Source organism: Cinclus cinclus, chromosome Z (assembly GCF_963662255.1).
Source record: "Cinclus cinclus chromosome Z, bCinCin1.1, whole genome shotgun sequence".
NCBI classification, from domain to species: domain Eukaryota; kingdom Metazoa; phylum Chordata; class Aves; order Passeriformes; family Cinclidae; genus Cinclus; species Cinclus cinclus.
In genome coordinates, this window is record NC_085084.1 from 53,295,930 (window position 1) to 53,318,982 (window position 23,053).

The window sequence follows — 23,053 nt, forward strand, 5'->3', positions numbered from 1 at the left end:
ATTAAGAGTGATGTGTTGGTGCTCTATGAACAAGTTCAAGGACAGCTTTAAATGAAACATAAAAAGGATGACACAGCTATCAAGTGTTTGCTTTTTGTCCTCTGGAGAGCTTGAGTGAGGAAGGCAGTAGGCCAGGGATATTATCTCTTAAAATCAGCTGTAGTTAAACTCAACCTCGATGTAAGATGATATTACAAGGTTATATTCTCAGATCTGTAGTTTTCCTGCTTAATTCTTCTGTCTTTTCACAAATTAATACAAGTGCCTCTCCATTTAATTTTGTATTGCTTTGTAAAGTGCTGCTTAAATGCACAAGATTCATGTTTTCCCTAGGTCCAAAGATAGTATGTACCATGCACTTGGATACAGCACTATCTTAGTTATGCAAGCTGCAATGACCTTTGAACAGCAGGATATACAAATGGGAATTTCTACAATGAAGGATGCTTTGCAAACCTGCCAAAGGTAAGTCCAAGCGAGCCCAACCATTATGAGGTACTAAACCCAATAAGCATTCTTTGTGAAATATCCCAGTTCTCTGTATGCTTTTAAAGCAGTCTCTTTCTCTAAGATAGTGGTCTAAATTTTAAAGGTGGAGTAAGTCTCACTACACAGTTACTACTGGTAAGGATATTTTTCCACATGATATTGTAGAAACAACAGACTTGTCCTGTATTCTGTATCTGGGTATTGATATCCACTGAAGTTGGGTAAATGGTTTGTCCAATGTGTAGACCTAAACATAAGTTGACTTTACATGATTGAACTATCTGAGCTATTGACAACTGTGACTTTGTTTTCCAACAGTTTAAAGGCCTCTATTTTGAATTGTTCCTCCCAGCATGAAAACAGTCTTCTTTAAAAAGTTATTTCCAAAAGTTGAACCAATAGTCTAATACAATTAGGCTTGTACTAAGGTTTCTTCTGAAAAACAAATAAGTTTTTTTAATTGTTGTTACAAATGTATTTAGCTTACCTTAAAATTAAAGAGCTATTATTTACATCAGAAATTAAGGGAACATTTTGCTTCTGGTCTTTCTTTGAATAGCAAAAAATCCTTAGAAAATGGGTTGTGGAAGCTAAAGTTTTAACAAACCTCTGACAAAAACAGAAAATATTTCTCTTTACTGGTTTCTCATAATATTGGTTAGGCTATATTTTATCACAATGATCTCCCAAGAAATGACTGCCAGATATTAGTTTAGACATTTAACAGCATCATCATTTTAGCCATGGCAAAAAAGAAAAGAAATGCGAAAACGCTATCAGATCCTGTCTGAAGAAGAGAAAGGCTCACCAGTTTCTGCATCTTTTTCAGTGTGCTTTCAATTTGCATTTTCATCTGAACAATGCTGTTTAGTGTGTAGAAAGATTAGATGTCCCTCTAGTCTAGACAGCTGCAGTACAGGATTTCATCTCTGCAGGATATAGACTTTAATTCATGAGTACTCTGGTCTAGTCTGTCATAAAACTCATAAAAATGCAAGAGAAAGTCAATTAAACGTTTGAAGGACCATAACTACGTGTACCCTGATTGATTCTTTTCTTGTGTGCATTGTATTAATGTGTAGTGTCATAATCTTGTTGTCAGGGTCCCACAGTTGTCACTGTGAAAAGTCGAGTAAACAAATGATAAGCTAATGCTTAGTATTTATAATCAGTGACTCCCTATCTTACAGTGCATTCATTTTCTGAATGTAGAATTGTTTCTCTAGCTTCTTCATAAAGCTGAATTGTTTGTAATTTTTTGTCAAAAATTACTTTTTGGAATTAAAATATGTACAGTTGAGATCTCTTGGAAGTTGAGTATGCTATTATTTTGGCATTTTATCTGGCCTAATCCACCCTAAAGTACTGAAGCATTCACGTTGAAAACAGAGCTTGTTTTCATTTTTTAATTCTAGTCCTGAGTGCAAGTTTAAGAAACAGAAAAAACCCATTCATAAAACTTCAAAGTCCAGTTCAAATGTCTTGCCCAGCATCAGAGACACCTCTGCAACTAGTGAGTGGCAGTGGGGTTGAAGCTGTCATACATTTAAAGTAGGTAAATTGAAGCTGCAAGCATGCATTTAATGGCTTGCATAGGCTTTTAGCCTAAACAAGCCTTTAGACTCGTGAAAGAATTGAAACAGTTGACAGATGATAATTTTGATAAGAATCTCTGTAAGTTTTGGTTGGAAATTATTATGAATTCCAGTAATGAAATTCAGGTTTGTGTTGAAATATATGGCTTTCTTTTCTTCCATACACGACTTATTCAGATTCAGGAAGAGAAGCACAGTGGTGGAATCCTTGTCCAATCTAGTGTCTAAACAGACAGTGGACCAGTTGAGTGAAGGTAAGTGGTAAAATAATGCAGTTAAAATTAAAAAGTGAAAAAAGCTCAAAACTCTCCCTACCAATGTGTACAAATACGCTTAACTCTGTGATTTGACTAGTGTCTTACAGTAATAAACATACAAACCACATATATAATCTTTTTTTTCTAATTTGAATGCAAAGCTTCAGTGGAGAATTCAGCCTAATTAATTTTTTTTATCTCTGAGCATGCATGAATTAAGAAAGGAATGCCCTTCACAACACATTATCGAACTGAAGGGAAATTTCCTTTTTTTTTTTTTTGACATAAGACAGCTCCCAAAAATGTAAGAGTCATTGATGTGGATGAGTACATCCTTGTCATTAGTTGCATTGGAATCTGAATATATTAACAAGTTTTGTGCTTGTCTGTTTTGCCTTAAGGTGTTTTGGGAAATGGTATCAGTACATTGTTCATGGCTCTGAAAATGCTGATCTCCTATTTCTGATTCAGGCAGACTCAAGTATGCATTTTTTTCTAACCTGGCACAAGAATCCTCTTTAATACTTGGACACATCAAACTCACCACGTATGCACTGTACATACAACAGCCTTGTGCATGTGGCTGGTCTTGCAGCATGGGTGCGGAGCAACTCGTGTCATGTGTGTTAAATCAAATGTACTTTAATGCATGAAGACAGAAAGTCTGCCTGGAGCTTTCAGTTTGTTAAGCATGTCTTGGTGAAAACCTGTACATAATGTCTCAGTGAATGTAGGAAAAGCCTGAACCTCTGGGAGAGTTACCATTCATTTACAGAAATTTCTTGTAAGACATGGAAGGAGGGCTGAAAGACTGACTTGCTGTGGGCTGTTAAGCTTAGAATCAACGAAAAGTACAGGAGACTATCTACTGGAATGTCAAGTAGCTTTTGCCATAAACTGAGGGTCAGCTCTGCCAATGTTTTGTCTGAGAAAAGGGGAAAGAGAAAAATTCTGTTGGGATTTGCGTGTTACAGCTATTACTCAGCAGTTATCAAAATGGCAACAGCAGAATTTTGCTTTTTTTTTTCTTGTCTTGGCAGCATTTTGTTTGTTCCATTGACCCCAAGAAGACAATATTGACAATGACTTTGCTGATAGTAAATAACTTTTCTTTCTTTTATAGAGGAAATGCATGCTGAAATCTGCTATGCTGAATGCTTATTACAAAAAGCGGCTCTCACCTTTGTACAGGTAAAGTCAACTTTTTTTGTGTGACAGTGTAATGGAGATTAGTACTTGTAAAACGTCATTCCAACAATAAGTGTGATATTTAAAACAAATTTTTGCTAGTGAATGTTATTTCATGGCAGCGATTCAAAGTGTGGTAAATCCTGTGCTGCTCAGCAAAATTCTCTCTTTGTGTGAATAACCAAAGGTGATATTAAGATACCCAGGTATATCACCCAAAGATACATTGCTATGTTATACGAGGTGGTATGTTTAAATGATTTGCATCACAAATCATTTTGTGATGCAAATATTGGACGGCATCCAGCGTATAAAAGTGTATTGTTTGAAAGTGCAAGTCATTTTGCGTGAACGACTAGAATGTTTTCCAGCTAACAAAACTTCAGCTGATACGCACATGTAATTTCCAGTTCAGTCTTGCTCTCTGTGCACATGGTGTCAGGAATAATACGGTGATGAATGTTTATAAAATGGGTATGCCTTAGGATTGCTGAGGTAACAATTCAGCTCAGAAATATTTGGTATTTTATGATGTTTGGTGCTATTGATTTAAGTTGTGGTTCAGGGACTTCATGCTACAGAGTTTTCAAGTTCAGTTTGAAATTTGATTGCTGAAAACAGGAGTAGTTATTAATACTTTTTTAACATATGTGAGTGTTTAACAGGTATTTATTGAATGTGTTTTAGATAATCTCTTCCAGTATAAAGAAAGAAGTGAGGCACATAGATACTAATGTCAGATTAAGTTCCTTTGGCAAATACTTACAAACTACTTGATCCAGTATTTGGCCAGAAGTATCAGGAAATACTATTTAGTGGAATGCTAGTCTCTCCTATAACAGGCTTGCTCCTTTACTAACTGTGTGGAACCAACTTTCTTTATTTTTGTTGGGTGAGTGTGGTCTGTTTTAAAGACCATGAAAAGAATTTTGAAATTGTTGTTGAAGGAGGTGAGTTAGGACTGTATAAAATAATAAAAAAATCCCTTAGATGTATGTTTTCTCTAAAACACCAATCTGCATTGTTTTTGACTATAATACCCCACTCTACTGATGGCCATGCTGCCCCATATTTTTCATCTTTGTCTGACCACAATTCATGTTAGGTTGGTTACTATAACAAAGATGTAACCACTCAGAGGGAAATAGTATTCTTGTACTGAAACACTTGCATTTGGGTGTCCAGACAAGACAGATGACGTCTTTTGAAATAGTGATCCTTTTATGGAAGCCAGAATTTCCTTTGGTTGATCGTTCTGAGGTCTTTTTTTTTGGTACTTTTTAATTTTTTGAATAGTATATACCGTCCCTAAGTATTTAAATGTGCATTTCTGAAATGCCAGCACATTTCTGAAATGTTCCCCTTTTGTATGAATTCTAGCAGGAAAAACAATTCTTTCTGTTGAACTGATAATGTCTTGCTTTTGAGGAATTTAGTTTTGGTGACAAGTACATTTTGGCTTTGTTTTGGTTTTTCTAGAGGTTAGTAAGCACATAAATTTAGTAATACATGTTGTTACTTTTGATCATCAATGGAATTTCATCTGTTCGTGGGATTCTTCAGTTTGTCTTCTGCCTGTTACTGTGGATTTCCTTGTGTGTGTCAGAGTCGCCATTCCCAAATATTCGAAACAGTTCCTGCAGCACCATCTGGTGGAGAGCTTTCTTGGTTCATTTATACACATTGCAAATTCTGCTGAAAGTAACACTTCGACTGTCTCTTTCACTCCTCTCTTCAGTTACGAAATTTGTAATATGCGCTGAACAAATGTTTCCCTGACAACTTAGAGCAAGTGTTAAGATCAGTCTTAGAGACAGATCTGGTAACTGAAAAACATTTTCAGTGTTTCCTATGACATTAACTTATAAATAAATGTAAATGTGGCTGGAGGCTTTTTATATATGTGCTATGTGCAATATGAATACACAATACTTTACAGTTAAATCTTTTTCTTCCAGGATGAAAATATGATCAACTTTATCAAAGGTGGCCTCAAAATTAGGACAAGTTACCAAATATACAAGTAAGCTATTAGATAACACTTGGCTTCAACATCAATATAAGCAGTTGGAGTGGCATTAATGCCTGCAAAATAGAAAGGAATGTTTTTGTATCAATCATAGTCATTAATATAATTTCTATGTCGTGTTTCCCCTTCTCTTCCTTTTGTCTCTGTCACAAGGGAATGTCATCAGGTGCTACAGATGACTCAGGGGAACAAAAGCAAAAATGAAACGTACTTCCAGTTTGAAGGAGGAGTAAAACTTGGAATTGGAGCATTCAACTTGGTATGACTTCTTGGAAGCCAAGACATTTCTTCTGTTACAGAAAGGCCATTGGGATAATTCTGTAGAACTGTCTTCCTTTGTATATACAGTACTGTAACTGATTTAATATTTAAACATTTGTAAAATAGAGATACCGGCTTTGTAGGTTTTATGCGGCATGAAATCAACAACTTCTGTCATGTATGCTTTCTGGGATGTTTCTACTAGTTTATTCTGAACTGTTTCATTCTCTGGGAGTAACTAACGTATGTGTTTCTGAAGAGAAAAAGCAGTTGCATGTACCTGTGTGTAGCAGGATTTTCAAAGGTGCTTACGCTGTGGTTACAGAATACCTGGAACAACCGTTTAGTTCTAACTGCCCCATGTATCCTGTTCTTTTGCTTCAGTGACATACTCTAGATTCACATAGATAATTATAGTTAGAAGATTAAGCAGTAGTTTACTGAGTTGGTGCAAAAGAAAATTGTTTTGTAAAAATGTTTTTTACAAGAAAGATATCTTTTGATACCTTTTCACATCTGTTATGGCAATGGTGAAAGCTGATTTCTGCCAGTGTGATAATTTCTGTATTGTTCTAGATTAGAGATAGCAAATTTTGAGTGTGGTTGGAAGAACTCGGGTCTACCTGCACCAAACTTTTAAAATTCAAGCAACTGTGTTCAGAAGTGCTCTGAACCCTCATATTCTTCATGGAGTCTTCTCAGTAGGAGGCTTAACAGAAAAAGTGTCTGATGGGCAGAATGTATTAGGGAACTTTCTAAAAACTGACCCTCAAGTAGATATGCTTCTTAATGCTCATTGAGAAGGTCATTATGGTGTTTGTATATTTTCTGTTGTGTAGGATGTGGAAGATGCAGTTACAGAGGGAACAAAAATGCCTATAAATTGAGGGCTAAAGTATGATGGCAACAACTAGTATCTCTAAAACCATTATACTCACTGATCTACTGATTCAGTGCTCCCACAGGAGGAACAAGTAGAGCTTCTGTGAGACTCCCAATAAAATGGAATAATAATAAAGGAAGATGTAAGGTTGTAAGTAATACCAAAATAGATAAGACTTTAATTCCAGAAGACCCACAACTTTTGAGCAGTTCTGACCAGCTGAAGATAGAACATCCAAAGAAACACAGCTGGACTCTATTTTCATGCTGGATGATCATCAGAATTCTGAGCATGAATGTTTGCTTTCAAGTTCTTCTGTGTTTTACTTTTTTACTAATGTGTAATAGCATTTAATATAGTAACATGCCTTTTTCCTTCATGTTTATATCAATTTAACTTTTTTTTTAAGTGTACATGTTTTTAATTGTCCTTTTATTTTTAATGTATTTCAGATGCTGTCACTTTTACCAGGAAGGATCCTCCGACTTTTAGAATTCATTGGATTTTCTGGCAATAGGGTATTTGATTTGATACTTGCTTTTTAAATTTATTTTTTTTCTCAGAAAAAAGACTGGATGGATTTCATTTCATATATTCCACACTAGAAGTATAATCTCGATTGTTTACCAGTATTTTAGTGTTGTTAAAGAGATAAATGGGTTAGATGATACAGGCATAAAAGCACATATGGTGATACCCTGCTCTTTAACAACCATGGGAAGTTACTAGTTTACTTAAGAGGAGATTTTGCCAATGCAGTTTCCTTTCTTTTTGCTGATCCTTAAGTAGAGAATATCAGCTTTCTTTTCTAGTTGATGTAGTCAGAAATTGACATTCCTCACCAGTAACTGAGGGAAGAATCACAGTTCTACATTCTTCCACCCAAAATCCCAGCCCATTTCTTTGGAAAAAAGAATCATGTATCACCCTGGAATCTAGGTACATCTTTTTTTCATGGATGAGAAAATTATTTGTACTGTAGCTTGTTTTGTAAGTATTTTACAGCTCTTTAGAACTCTTTGTGATGCCCATAGGAAATGAAAAAACCCAAACAAAACTGAAGCAAAAAACCCTAATGAAATAGCCCACAGAATTATACACAACTGAACCTCAAGTTATTAATACTACAGTCACCATATGGTCTTATTGCTGTTAGATTGGCCACAATTTGGTTCTCCTGTTGTAAAATTAGACTTCAGTAGAGACCTGTTCATTCAGTTTCTTCCTCTGAAAAACCTGGTTCATGCTGAAGCTCTTCCAAAATGCATGTTTTTCCCTGACTAAAAATAAAGTAAAGGCTGAACGAAAAGGAACTATTTTGAAATATCATCACAAGTTCGTTGTTTTTTTTTTTTTTTTTTTTGTCGTGCTTGAATTTTCCTATAATTCCTCAAGTTGGTATGCAATAAAACTGACCTATTAATATTTGTTTCGAGGCAAAATTATGTTTCTGAGAAGTCTCTGCTTTTGATCAGGGAGGCTCTGAGCTCATCTCAACGCCCCCCAAACAAGCTGTTATGTAATGGTCTGAACAGGAGCATAAGGGAAGTCTTATGTATTAAGAGCTGTGTAAGGCTCCATGCATCTGGATCTGTCTTTCGACCTTGATATATCAGCAGAGGTAATATTTTGGTCAGAACCTCAAAGTAATGGCTGACTTGATGGAAGAGAATTGAGTATAAACCAGAGTTTTCTGTGAAGGAAGACACACCAAGTATCACTGGAACAGTTGGGAGAGTTTCCCACTGAACGTAGGTTGAAGGATGTTATTCTGAAAGGCTCCTAGTCAAACATAATGGGGAAGGGTTGTAGACCTGTGTGTCTGCATGGTTCATGTGGTGTTCCCATTTCACCAGAGCACTGAAATGCATGATTTTAAGAGTTAGATTAGTCTTCTCCTTCCTGGGTGCTATGAGCTGTGACAGAAATGTTTTGATAGAGGGTTGTGTTGGATTTGAGATAAGTACTGAATTATGAAGTACTTACATCTGAAAGGAAAACTGAATTTGGTTAGCCAGAAGAAATTAGTAGTAACTCTGTATACTCATAGTTAATTCTGCATGTGTTTGTGATATCTCTTAGGAGTTGGGCCTCTGCCAACTACGGGAAGGCGCATCTGGCAACAGTTTGAGGGCCATTCTGTGTACTTTCACCCTGTTGGTTTATCATACTTACGTCTCCTTAATCCTTGGTGAGACCCACAGTGTAGCTTTTCAGTCATGCTGCACCTTACAGATATTGTGATTGATTTTTATAACTGAATTTCAAAATTGTGGCCAAATAGGAGTCTGTTGTGTACTTAATTATGATCTAAAATTAATATCCATGACAAAGCTGTGTCTGCAGAAACAGTGAGGGTAGATAGCATTATACTAACATCTTGCTCCATTTGCACGGCTGTCTCAACAGCAAAATGTTGAGAAACAGTATTAAGTTCAGAAAAGTCATTATCCATAAATTAACATCAGATGTTGTGAAAACTATCTCCAGAAAAAAAAAGCCTATACACCCAGAATTAATTGCTTTTGCCATTTAGAAGTAAAAGTCATAATTAATTCTATAAGCTTCTTTGCCACGTATTTTCGTATTCTTTAATATTTAAGTGTTTTAGTACTTGTCCCTCTGGCTCATCAGGAAATTAAGGAGAACTTCATTTCTTCCAGTATCACTTGTATTTCATTATGGAGTTCAAAATTAGGAGAAGAGGCAACTGAGCAATGTTTTCCTAACTTGCTAAAGCAATAAAAGGGATTTAAAAATATAACTAGGATCAATAATGGAGCAGTCTAAAAAATATTCCTACAATTCTAGTCTGTTTCTACTTACAGACATTTAGTATTTAAAAATTTAGTATTTTTAAAGTACTTTGTATCTTTGGGACAAGAGTTTAGTTTTATAGAAACACAGTTTGATGAAATAATATAAAGCAATCATCCATAGTTCTGTCAAATATGATTTGAAAACAAAGTCTTAATCTGTGAAACTTGGATTCTTTTAAGTACATTGAGGTTGGTTTGTTACGTTTTCTAGGTACAGGGGAAGCCAATCTTCATGAAGCAGACAGTCTCCTTGAACCCTACCTCCAGAAATTTCCAAATGTGTGTATTTTTAATAATTTTTATGACAGAAATATACTTCCCTAAGCTCAAACTCCTAACTGGTTATTTTTCTCATCTCTTTTCAAGGGTTCCATTATTCTCTTTTATGCTGCCAGAATAGATACATTGAAAGGAAATTTTGAAAAGGTAAGTTATTTTTTTCTTTCTAAGGTTTTTGTTTAGTGTTTGGCCTGAGGGAAAAAAATAACTAATTCATCTGTGTATCAGGTGGACTGATAAGTATGCTGTTACCCTGATCACATTCACTGTCAATGTTGATTCCAGTCCTCTCTAAGTGAAAGTGATGGGGAAGTTTATCTCATTGTACTTGACAGGTGTTCTCCACCTGGGTGTTAGGTAAGAATTTGCTCTGTAATTTGAGATTGCTCTCACATGGAGCTGTAATTGAGCCAGTTTTCATCATTCTTCTTTAACTACTCATAGGCACAATTGAGGTTCCAAGACTGTATAGCAGCCCAGCAAGAGTGGAAACAGATTCATCATCTCTGTTACTGGGAACTGATGTGGTGCTACACCTTCCAGCAGGACTGGCTTAAAGCATATCGGTATGCAGACCTGCTCAGCAAAGAGAGCAGGTGGTCTAAGGTAAATGGACAGGTGGACATTGTTCTGATATACCAGTGGTCTCTACAGTTAAAGTTACTTTTCATTTTGCATAATAGGTGTAATATTTGCCTTCCTGAGAAACTCATAGGCAAAGACACAATGGCACCAAAATGTTTTAACTGGGTGATTAGGGATGAATTTTTATTTCATGTTTTGAAGCAACAGAACCACAATCAACAATGCCTTGGGCCCTCCAAAAATGGAGGTACTTAACCTGAGCTAGGAGAAAGAAGAGGGATAGGAAAACTGTAAACTTGTCTCTCAAGTCAGCTTCTAACACTCACCAGTGAAACTTGGCTGAAGAAACTGTGTTTGGTGTTTATAAACAGGCACACCTGCTCAGCTGATGCTTTGTGACACAGAATGAGCAAGGCTGCTGGGAACTGGACCTCAAGAAAAGCTGGGCTATCAGATAATCTTTTCCTTGTAAAAAGGTTTTTCAGAGAATGAACCATGAACAATGTGTCAATAATCTTTCATGCATTATTGTCTGTTCCTCTATAGATTACTGTTTTATTATATCAATGAAAAAGGGTATATACCTCATTTTTGGCAGAAGAGGAAGAGGATAGTATATTCAACATGAGGTGCAAGTGTCTTTAATAGAATTATGTTTGGGGTTTTTTTCTTCAAAACGCAGTTATTAAACTTCATTTGAATCAGTACTCAGGTATTTCCTTCTGTTTTTTTCAAGCATGTATCTACATATAATAGATGATATAATAACAGTAATGGACTTTCAAACAGTTACTTCTAACTTTCTGACTAGTATAAAGTATTAACAAATACATTAAAGATAGAATTGCAGCATAAACTATATGACCAAGGAAATACTAAACTGTTACAGTTCTACCTGCTTGAGAATTATGGAAACACTGCTGCAGCAATTGGGGTGAAAGAGTTGAGTCTTTAATATATCGATTAAACATAGAAAATTAGATTAGAAAATTAGTAACCTGTTGCTGTTTCTTTTTGAAATAGGCGATATATGTATTCCAGAAGGCAGCAATTCTTTGCATGCTTCCAGAGGATGATTTGAAGAGTACTGGTGAGGACATAGTGTCTTTATTCAGGTAAACTTTTATAAGGCAGCTGAATGTGCACTCTTTCTTCCCCCATGTCTTTATCTTGTATGACTTACTTCTTGCTTATAACCATTACATCTTTTTGTTTTTTCTCTTTGCCTTTAGCATTGGAATTGCTTTTGTCAGCAAAGATATATCCTACAGCTCTGGTCTCTGTGGTGTAGAACAATTTTAAGATGCTATATTTCACAGGAAAACAGTATACCTAACTGAAATGAGATGAAAAAAATACCAATAAACAACTTCCGTTTTCCCTTCTTGTAGACAAGTGGATGGCCTAAAACAGAGAATTGCAGGAAAATCTATCCCAACTGAGAAGTTTGCAGTAAGGAAAGCTCGACGCTATGCATGTCCTCAACCAGTGAAGCTGATACTACCTGCCTTGGTATTTGTTTTTGCTTTGTTTTCATTCTTTTCAAAAAGAAAAAGAAATCAGTATACTTCATTATACAGGGAAGAAAGAGTATTGCCAGGTATTGTCTGTATTTTAATGTTTTTAAAGAACTACTGCATTCATGCAATGCGATTTTTGTGAAAAGTATTAGGGACTGGATCATGGTATCAACTAAGTGGCAGTCTGAAACAACACCAGATTTTTCATGTAGCAATTAAAGCATACAGAAAACTGCATTCATGTTCTTCAGGTTGGCATAATTTTAGTCCTTGTCTTCTAGACTCACTAGGAAGTTAAGGAGTGCTTTGGTACTTTGTTTTTCTGATGAAAATGAAGAGTGGTGGTTGTTTTTTGTTGTGGTTTTTTTTCCCTTGTATTGAGTCTGATTAAAATGTGCAGAAGTTAAAGATACTTTAAGAATGCTATTCTAATTTCCCATATTATAATGATGTCAGTGTCATTAGTATTGCACAGTCTGTTTATATGTGCACAGCAGTGATACTTTTCATATGTATATGCTAAAATTTTTGTACATGCATAATTTACCAACAACTGTACATGAAAAACCTAATTAGACAAGGAATTTTTTATGTTAAAGCTCATTGCTATAGAAATAGGAGTCCAAAGAAAATTAATCCACCTGTTCTAAAATTCATTCTATATTAAATTGCATGTAGAGGACTAAGTAAAATTTATCTTGGGCTTGTACAGCAGAGTGCTTGTAAATTGTGAGTATATATGTTTGGTCTTGCTGTCAAATCCAGTATCCTTTAATTTAGGAATTTTTTCATCATGGATTAGGCATAACCAAATATGGTGTATGGTTTATTTCAGTAGGTATAAATTAAACATGACTGCAGCATTGAAATAAATCTAGCATGATGTAGTTGATAATGTTAATAACACTGTTTCAGACTTCGATAGAGCAAGATTTTTTCTCTGTCTGAAAACCTACATATTTGAGGTACAAATACAAGTGGAATTACTTCACCAATGTATTGTATCACCCTCAGAATGACATTAGGCTTCATATTTCAGAGGTCCAATTTCAGCCATAGTAGAACAAATGATACTCTAGTTTGTGGTATCTGAGTAAAGATGTTGGCAAAGCTCCTTCTTGATTAGCATTAACCCTCATTCTCCTGAAGTTTTAGAATGTGATAATGTTTCAAAACAAGCTTATTGCTGTTGTACTGAGGCCTCTGAGAAGATTTGTTTCCAGGATTTGCCTTGGTTTTTCCAACATGATTTTGTGGAAATTATAGTAAAATCATGTGTTTGATATGCCTACTGGAATCACATTTGTATCCAGAAAGTTGTATCTACTTTCAGTTTTACTTTGTATATATATTTATGTATATAAAATCACACGAGTGTGTTTTTGTGTACATACTTACATAGGTATACTGTGTATACAAGCACACACTCAAATGCAGACCAAATTTACCTATCATCTTTTAGAAAGAAACTACTTGTAATTCATCCTTTAGTTCATGCAGCAGAAGCTACAAGGTGAACCTAATGCTTCAAGTTTTGCTGATATGTTATGTGGGTGGTAGTAAACTGTCCTGATAAAATCTTTTCAGTTTAATTTTTGAAGACCTGTGAAAATGCATGATGTATTAAAAGTTGGATCCATTAAAAAGGTGTCAAAACATTAAAAACATAGAAATCCAGGTCAAATTTAACACATGTTCAACGTAATTTTCTCTTTCCTATTCATAGATTTTTGTACCAAAACAAGCTTTGGTATATTTTTATGTACTCAAAAGCGTTTCACAACAGCATTTTCAGAGGGACTCTTTAGTTAAGTATTTTTGCAATTCTGTGAGCTTTTCTTACCTTTTTGTTTGTTTGGTTGGTTTGTTTGTTTGTTTTTTTAATCAGGAAATGATGTATGTCTGGAATGGATTTGCAATTGTGGGCAAAAGAGCAGATCTCACTGAAAACTTACTGGTTACAATTGAAAAAGAAGAAACTGCTCTACAAAATGAAACTAGTAAGTGATCGATCGAGGTGAAGTTAATAATCTTGTAAGAAATGCTGCCATTTTTATATACTTCTATCTTCGAATATTCTGCAAAGTGAGTGTTGGCTTTGACAATGTGCTAATTAAATCTAAGCGTGGAAGTTTTGGAGCCGCTGAAAGTTAGGAGTGGTTTTTCAATATGTTCTTTATGCAGCTCAATTGATGCTGCAGATGAATACAGGAAGCTCAAGGGCATGAGGTTGTTAATTACAGCATATGACTGGTCTAGCTTAGTTTTTCTTGTCTTTGAGAGTCTTCTTGGACAATAATCTGCTAATGTCTTATGTCTGAAAAGTACATTTTCTAAATCAATTTATATCACACTTTATTACAGAGGACATGTGATGCATAGAATATGAGAAAGTATAAAAGATACAATGAAATGCTGTGCACAAAATGAGTGTTTGTTTTACTTTCTGGCAAAATAAACATGTTTGCCAATTGTAAAATGAAACATACTTAACAAATAAACTTTACCCCAAGATGTAAAACCATGGTCAATGTTCAGAGAATCAGGCGATAACTTACCCCTTAAAGACTTGAAATTCAATTATTGCAACTGGTTTACTGCTCAAGTGCTTGATTTTTATCAGATTTTATCAGGGTGGTTCTGTCACCTGTCATGTTAATTTTTTGGTAAAATTCTCTTTTGAGTTTTTCTATAATAAGTATTACTGCTTTTCATGTGAAACTTTTAAAATTATAATTCACTAAAATAATTTATATTGAACCCAGACTTTAATCACACTTACAAACAATTTAGCAACTTAGTTTTACCAGTGGTTAAAACAGCAATCTAAAATGTAAGATATGTCTAAATATGATTTACAGTATAAATTGAGGCAATGCATAAGAAATTATTCAGGGATGTGGAAGAAATATAGAATATATAATGGTCAAATCTGGACTGTATAAACCAAATGAGAGTAAACTGTGTGGCCATGTTTGAGATGAGTTCCTTTATTTTCTGTGTTGCCCTTCTCTTTTCTGCAGAATCAGTAGTGTGCCTCTTAAATCAGAAGTGTTTTCCTCTTTTGTTGTTGTGGTATTAAAACAAAAGTGTAGTGTTATGCAAGATACTTGCAAATAAAGTAATTGCCATGAGCTCCACATGGAGGGTTCTGGCAGAACCTGTTGGGAATCCAGTGCTGTATTCTGCAGAGGTTTGTACAAGAAGTGCTCATCAGTTTTAACAGTGAAGTAAATTTCCTATCGAATCCCTAAGTAGAGATGTACAAGGTAGCAGAATAAAAGCAACAGAAATAAAACCACTGTGTTTTTCTTATGGAAATTCATTATTTGCAAATAGGATATAGCTGGAAGTGTATATCTTTTCTGTGTATTTTTATAGTAATAACATCAGTCAGATGTCATTTTATTCTGGACTTCACATATGTGATCTTGACCTGCTTTTAAAAATACAGAATCAGTGAAAATAAAAGCTCTGATTACCAGAGTTACTGCTGAGTCCCTAAAAAACAGTGATTAAGGCTTTTAGCAGAGCGTGACAAGTTTACAATACAATTTTAAGAGACAGTTTTTAGTTGTAGTAATGTCAAATGATTGCTAAGGTGCTGTGAAAAAAGGGTGTTGATTATACATGAAGGTCACTTAGGGATTGAGACTTCTTAGAACTGGTTTTGCTTCATTTGCTTCACATGAATAGGCACAGCATGGAATCTCTCAAGGACTGAAAGTAATTTTATATTGTATGGAGCTGAAAATAGAGATGGTAGGAGGAACAAATGAAAAACATTAGAGATGTGTTTTGGCTTTTTTTTTTCCCCCCCAAGATTTCTGGTGGTGATTTTTATTTTTTTTTCCTTTTTTTTGTTTGTTTTGTTTTGTTTGTTTTTTGTTTTGTTTTTTTTTCTTGGTAATGAGAATTCCTTTGCTATAGAGCACTGCGGCTGCAAAGATGGTTCTTCCACATTTATTGAAAGGTTGTCTGTGTTACATTGGCTTGTGCATTTGTTGTCATTTAGTGTCAATTTTTTGGCATAATAGCTTTCATTCTTCTGGGAAATAAGACTGCTAGTTAAAGTTGTTAAAAACTGGCTAGCCCTTACTGACATCAGTGCATGCCCCCATTAATTTCAATGAATGAGTCCTTCAGGAGACAGTCACAGAATCCAATACCTTAGTCTAGCAAAACAGGCTGGAGAGAATACAAAGTACTTGTGTGCTGCACTTCTACTGTCACTAAAAGCGCAGTCTGTCAGTTATGATCTGTCAAGACTTTGTGTTTAAACACAGACAGAAATAAGTCTGAGCATGGTGGCAGAGCACTTTGCAGAATCCTAAAATGCATTAGTCTTGCATGTTTCAGGACTGTTTACGTAGGATTTCTTTGGCAGACTATTAAGGAAAAATTAATGTGACCTTAGAGAGTTGGTAATTAGTTGTAAACAACATGATCTGAAGGGAGAGTGTTTTGCTTCCTGAATTGTTAATGTATGTGGTGCCATCTGTCTATCCATATGTGTTTTCTTTCCTTTCTTTGCCTTCCTTGTAGCCAGCAAATGCTACAAACTAAGGGAACTAACTTGTTAAGTAAATTTGGAATTGATTCAAGCACCCCCTCTTTCATCTGGTATTTTTAGTCCTATTGAACATAAAACTTCATTGAATTTTTCAAATATGATACACTACAACTGAGGCTTATCAAACTTCAGTGATGATAAAAATACCAGTAAACATGGTTTATTGAATTTGTACTGCAAAATGATTCATCTGAAGTGTTCTGTAAGAGTCATGGTGTGGTTTTGCAGGTATTTTTTTAAGTTGCTAGTGCTACTGGAGGTCTGCCAGTGCTCTGTAGCAGGGGGAGGTATTAAGATAATGTGATGGTTTCTGTCTCACTGATAGTTTTAACTACTGGAAGTAAGAATTCTTTAATTAATGGCTGTTTAATTAAGGCAATATATTTAATTAATGACTGTTTAATCTTCAATTAATTAAGTTTATGCCTCTTTGTTGGATGTTTCAGTTTCTTCTTATTTCTTCTTTGCATGTCTTTTAAGCGAAAGATACAGAAGTCATGGACACATCTTCTTTACTAGACAGTATTTTAAATCATGTCTGAAGGTTATGTACATTTTGAGGTATAGAACATGAGAAACAACATCCTGAGTCTGAATATTCCTGAGTATTCCCTACTGAAAATCTAATTTTCCTTTTCATTGTATTTTCAAATTGTTTGACCTGTCTCACTTTTACTGTTAGATCACAATGAATACTATGTGGATGATGCGTGCATGTTGCAGCTACTGAAAGGCCTCTGCCTGAAACACTTGGGAAGACTCATGCAAGCTGAATTATGTTTCAGTAAAGTAATTCAAAGGTAAAAAAAAATAACAGAAATAGATTTCCTAGCTTTTGGTGACATTTCTGATACTGCTGTTGCAGCTGTTATGTTCAAATTTTGAGTAATTAAACACTGTGTTTAGATAAAATACATCTGAAAGTAGTTAGAGAATCAGAAAACTTTGCTTGTATTTTTCTGTAGCAATTTAACACTTATTATTGCTTGATATATGTGGTGTCTGAGGTTAAATAAATCAAACTGCCAGCTAACATACCAAAATACATTTGGATTTGTATTTGCAGAGCTACCTGTAATTAAAAACAATTCATATAGGTTTCCTGTTTGTTTTTAGTTTTAATTTATTACTCAGTACTTCAGTAGTTAATGCTTACCTATGCAGATGAGAAGTTGTTGTTACTTGTTTTAGTTGAAGTCTGGTGTTTCCTGTGCTATGGATTTCCAGGTGTCAGATCCGTATCAGCTGTAATAGCTTTTCTATATAAAACATGAGTCAGGTACAGGTTGCAGTTGAAAACTTCTTATAAGTTTTTAGGTGTTTGGGCTGAAGAAGCACATTTACATATGCAGTGTTTCTAACAAGTGATTTAGAATAATGAACAATGGAATTCGTTATTGAGAATATATTTTAATTCCCTTGCCATCTTGTTTTCTCTTTCTCTTTTCTAAGATCCTATGTGAGTTTAGTCAAGCACATTGCAAGTTATAGGGCAGAGGGGTTTGAGTGGTTGCAAGTTAAAAGAAAACTATTCCTGAAACATCTTTTTTCCAAAGATACTTGGCAATGGCTAGGCTTTTATAGCTGAGATACTTTTAAAAATCTAAAGACAACAGTTCTTCATAAATTGTATGTTTTGCATGGATGAGAGGATAAGTTTTCTGGTGAATTGAGTACCTATATTTAATTAAGCTTTATTTTCTACATGTTTAGAGCTGTTTAGCCCTTTAAGACTGTTTATCAGTATGTACAGAATTAACCAGTAAACATGGCTTCAGAATGTTTTTTCTGGCTGTGTGCTGTTATAGATAGTGATTGCTTTTAAAAGTTAACTGGTCACTCGAGACAGGGCTGTAAGTAACTATTTCTGTATTTTTCTGGTTTTCTAGTGAGAAGCAAATAAAATATGACAGTTACTTGGTGCCATTCACACTGTATGAATTGGGTCTGCTGTACAAACAACAGGACGAGAGAGAAAAAGCAATAAGATACATAGAAACTGCAAAGTAGGTGGATTTTTTTATCACCTTGTACATTATGAATAGGTGTGTATTTGTAGCAATGAAAGCAAGTGTTTTTTCTTCCTTGCAAAATACAAGTAATTTAAAATCTCTGTTTGTGATTTGCAGAACTTCTCTAGTATAGCTGAATTTTGCAGTTTCATGAGACTTCAGACACAGTGGAGTAGACAGATTCGAATAAGATGCGTTATGAAGGGAAAATGTTTCCTTCTTGTATGGGCTACAGAGATGCTGAGGGTCCATTGCATGCATGGGATGAAGCTGGAGAGTCCAGGGAAGGGATATGTACCATTCTGTCCCAGAGGGCAGCTGTGGGAAGTAAATCAGCTCCACTAAAGGTGTTAATAAAAGGAGCTTAAAAGCTGGTATACCAGTGTGACCACGCCCCTTTTTCCTTTCACATATGTTTACAGACCAGCTGAGGTTTAATTTACTCTAGAGCAGCATATTTGCATCATCTGTGGATTGTAGTATGAGAGAGAATCTCCCTTGTGTTTACAGAGGAGTAGCCCAGTCTTGTAGTAGTGTCCCCTCATGGGTTTTTGTTTATTTGTTTGTTTTGGGGGCAATGTGATTTACAGAATACAATTTCTGCAAATACTTTTAGTACTCCAGCTGAATTGTGTTCTGAGTCAGAAACATACATTTTCTACTAAAACCCTTTTCTGTAGTATTTTGGCTTGTCTTTTCATAGCAAATTTTAGTAATAAGGAGGGCTAATGAAAGAATCAAAATAAGTGAAAGAGATTCTGAGACATGGGTTCAGTTTATCAGGACATTTAATTTTAGTACCAGTCTAAGTCTTTGCTCAATTTGTGGATGTAGCTTTAAATGTCTCATAACTCATCTTTGTGTCCATCTCAGTTTCCTGTTGAAAGAATAAGGACTGTTAACTTAAAAACATAGGAAGTAGAAACAATCCAGTCCTAAATGTATTTTGCTTAAAATAAGTTTTCTGTTTTGCAGAAACAACTACAAGGAATACTCTATGGAGTCCAGGTTGCATTTCAGAATTCATGCAGCACTTGACAGCTTGAAGGTGTCACCTGCTTCAACACCTTGAATGAGGAGAAATGCTTTTCATGCATACAATAAATAGCCTACACAATCTTTTTACAATCTTCTTTTAATCATAGAGAACATAATGATTGTTTTCTGTCACTTCTGATTTGATGTATGTCATTCTTTTAGATGTTTTCTGTATAGCGCCTGTACTGTATCTACATGCTATTTTAAAGAAGACCTTATATTTTGTTTGATAAAAGTAATTTAATATTTGACTTGAATGGGGGATATTTAAAAAAAAAGGTGATGGTGCAATAAAGTTTAATGAAAATGCTCTATTTTTTTAATATAAGAATAGATGCAGGTGACACAGTGGAACTGGTGATAATTTCTGCATTTTTCGAAAGTTTGATTTTCTGTAGTACACTTGAGACTATTTTTCTCTCTGGAACAAAAATGCAATGGCTGCAGATAACTTTACCCACATATATTGGCATACTATACTCAGAAATTAGTGTTCCAGAGGAAAAATTAGCAATCTTTGACTTAGTTTCATTTTGGGAACAAAATGAACCTGTCGGAAGTGCAATATTTTTACTCTGTCAGATGAAACTAAGCAGGGTTTCAGACGAAGCTAAGCAGGGCTACAGTTATGATGTCTTTGCAGGTATATTTCACTCAAAAGAAGTGCTTACAGGGGATATTTTTCACTTGTAGCATAGTAGTGCTACAAAGGATATTATGTTCTTGTTCTAAAGTAGAATCAGCAGTCTTAAGTTAATCCTGACAGATTTATATCACCTGTTTAACAAAAATAAAAAAGCACTGAGAACAGTTATTTTGGAACTTACATAGAATGTCTTTCCCAATGAGAAAATACTGGGAAATTTTGCCTGATGTCTACCCCAACTAATTCTTGGCACAACTGAAACTGATTGTTTCCCATTTTCCCTGTCATGGATCTGGGGAAAGGATTGTTCTTTTCCTTCTTGAAGCAATCATTTAATATTTGTAGACTAGTACCCTGGTTGGTATTCCCTGTTCTTGGATCCCAACCAAAGTAAATAAAAAATTGGTGGATTTATGTCGGTTCTTAATAATGAGTTATAATTCATATTAACAGAAGTTGATTGTGCATCAAAAGGTGAATCCATTTTTAAACTTTCAGCTAAGAAAATGTGCATATTCTACTCTAATTTCTACCAAAAATGTGCAGTAAAATTGAGATACTTACAAGTACATGCATTTTTCTTTTCATGCCTATATGCAAACAGCAATATCAAATTAAATTTCACATTTATTTAGATAAACAGATTCTAGCTGTCTGTCCTTAAGAATATATTCAATTTTTATTTAAATATACACCAAATGACTTTCATTCACTAGCTATTGCAAAACTTGCCATTTCTGTATTTTCTCCAGTATATTTACTTCTGCACATGTAAATTCATAGTACGTATGCTCAGGTATGTGATTTGCTGCCCTTAACTACTACCCAGGCAAAATCAGGACAAAAGAAATAGGTGAAAAATGTCCTCAGTAAATGAGTATAACTTAAGTTTCTAATTGAACAGTCAGTGTAATCTAAATGCCATAGCAATTCTCAGGTTACTGAGAACACAGCTTTCTTTTATAACTTATAAATAACGGAGTCATTCAATTACTTATAATTCTGTAATACAGTGGTATATTTACAGGAGACGTAACAGTTTAAAAATATTAGCTAAATAAACATAACGAGTCTTTCAAAATGGAAACCTGATCCAAAGTCTTTCATTGTTGATTTGGATTTGAACCCATTGTATATGGGTAACTAAGTTATTGTGTAAAATTATACACATGTAAGTTTGAAGCTTAGATACCTGAGGCACTGAATTACTGATAAAATAAGCATGCTTATTTTCAAATATATTCAGTTGACTGTAGCTAAACTTCAAAACAGTTTAGCATAGCTGTCAGCTGACTTCTCTAAAGATTTGCCCATATATAAGTGTAAACTGTAGTGAGCATAAACTCATGTGTTTTCAGAATACTTTTAATGCATCTGTGGGCATTCTATGTTCAGTTTAGGATTATTTTGGTTAATCTGATTATTGAGTTAAGTTCTGCTTCTTATTCTGTGGGAGGTGTTGGGAACAATTGCCAGTAAAACTTCTGTAATTTGTGTTCCAAATAGTACTTGGAACTATTTGTAGTTCCAAGAACAGTACACTCTAGAAGAGTTATAACTGGGACTACAGACTCCCAAGGTGGAGCATGATGTAGTCTCTCATCTCTTGTTGTTGTGGGGAGTGTTTTGCAGCTAATATTTTATGGGTGATTTGAGATAGATAGAAATCAAAATTAACAAAACATGAACAATGAAACTGATTTTTTCAAAATTTAGTACAAAGCATCAAGAAGCAGTGTACTTTTTTCCATGGGTGATGTTACTGACTGAAGAGAGAGTAAGAAGAAATATTTTCATCAGTTCAGCCTTTGAAAGGTAGTACTTAGTTCCCTGTATATGTTATACTGCTTTTCTTTTGGGGTCAGTCTTTTTGCACTTCTGCAGAAAACAGGCTCATTGACACAAATTTACAGTACCATCTGTAGTGTTTTGAGGACCCAATATTAAGTGCTATTTAGAACTTGTCTCCTTTTTGTGCTGCTGTTCCAAACTTTGCTAGAAAGATTGATTGATCAGGATTCTTAGCTTTAAGTTTTATTCTGGATGCTTTTTTTCAAGTTGTTAACAGTGGAAATACAAATGTGTGAGAGTGATTTGTAACCCTTCAGTTAAGGTGGGTCTCCACACAGCTGCAAGAGATGTTTAGTTTTCCAAATGCTGCAGAAAAGTGCATGTCTCCTTGACACAATGCATTAGTGATGCAGTATTATTTAAGACATTATGTCTGAACTAAGTGATTTTTGTTCAAGAGTTCAGACAAAGGGTCTGTGGCTTTTTTAAAATTTTATTTTATTTTATTTTTTAATCTGCTGTATTCTGTTTTGGGCCTTAAATACAGCTCTGATTTAGTCTTAACTGCTGTTTCTAATATTCACCGCACATGCTCATCCTCCATGGGAATTTTGAATATTGTGCTGAGACTTAACTAAGCAAAGCTGATCATTTACCTATAGCCTCTCTTGATAATAGTAGAAATTATAATGTATGCAAGAGCAAATTTAATTTGCTAGTTTAAGCAAGCAAGGCTAAGCTTACAGTTACATTATGACCAAAGGTCATTCAGTTCTTTCTGATAATAGATGTATTTTTTTTTAAGGAAAGCAATAATAAATTAGCCTGGTTATAGGACAAAGCTTCCTTTTGATTAAGGATTGCCTATTTAGAAGCTATTACAAAAGCTTCCTGTCTGTGCATATCAATCAAATATTTAATCCGTTGAAAGATCATTATACTACAGTTTGTAAGTCTTTATTAATCACTTTTTAACAGAAATTGAAAGCAAATATATGTTAAAAAGAAAGTGGATGCAAGATTGTTACATATCTGTTCTAATACACATGGAGTAGCAGCTGTATGTAGCACTTTATGGCCAGAGAAAT

The 23,053-nt window shown here is 34.7% G+C and overlaps 1 protein-coding gene across 1 annotated transcript; it reads left to right on the forward strand.

The window, feature by feature from the left end:
* The first annotated feature begins 333 nt into the window (after window positions 1–333).
* Window positions 334–19,562, forward strand: TTC39B (tetratricopeptide repeat domain 39B). Its single transcript, XM_062512883.1, has 16 exons — window positions 334–465; window positions 2,262–2,338; window positions 3,465–3,532; window positions 5,488–5,552; window positions 5,712–5,817; window positions 7,155–7,220; window positions 8,785–8,893; window positions 9,733–9,800; window positions 9,888–9,947; window positions 10,245–10,406; window positions 11,409–11,500; window positions 11,777–11,897; window positions 13,794–13,905; window positions 17,161–17,278; window positions 18,368–18,484; window positions 19,466–19,562. Exons 1-16 carry the CDS (start codon window positions 347–349, stop codon window positions 19,560–19,562), a joined length of 1,557 nt encoding a protein of 518 aa, XP_062368867.1. The 5' UTR covers window positions 334–346.
* Window positions 19,563–23,053: the final 3,491 nt, after the last annotated feature.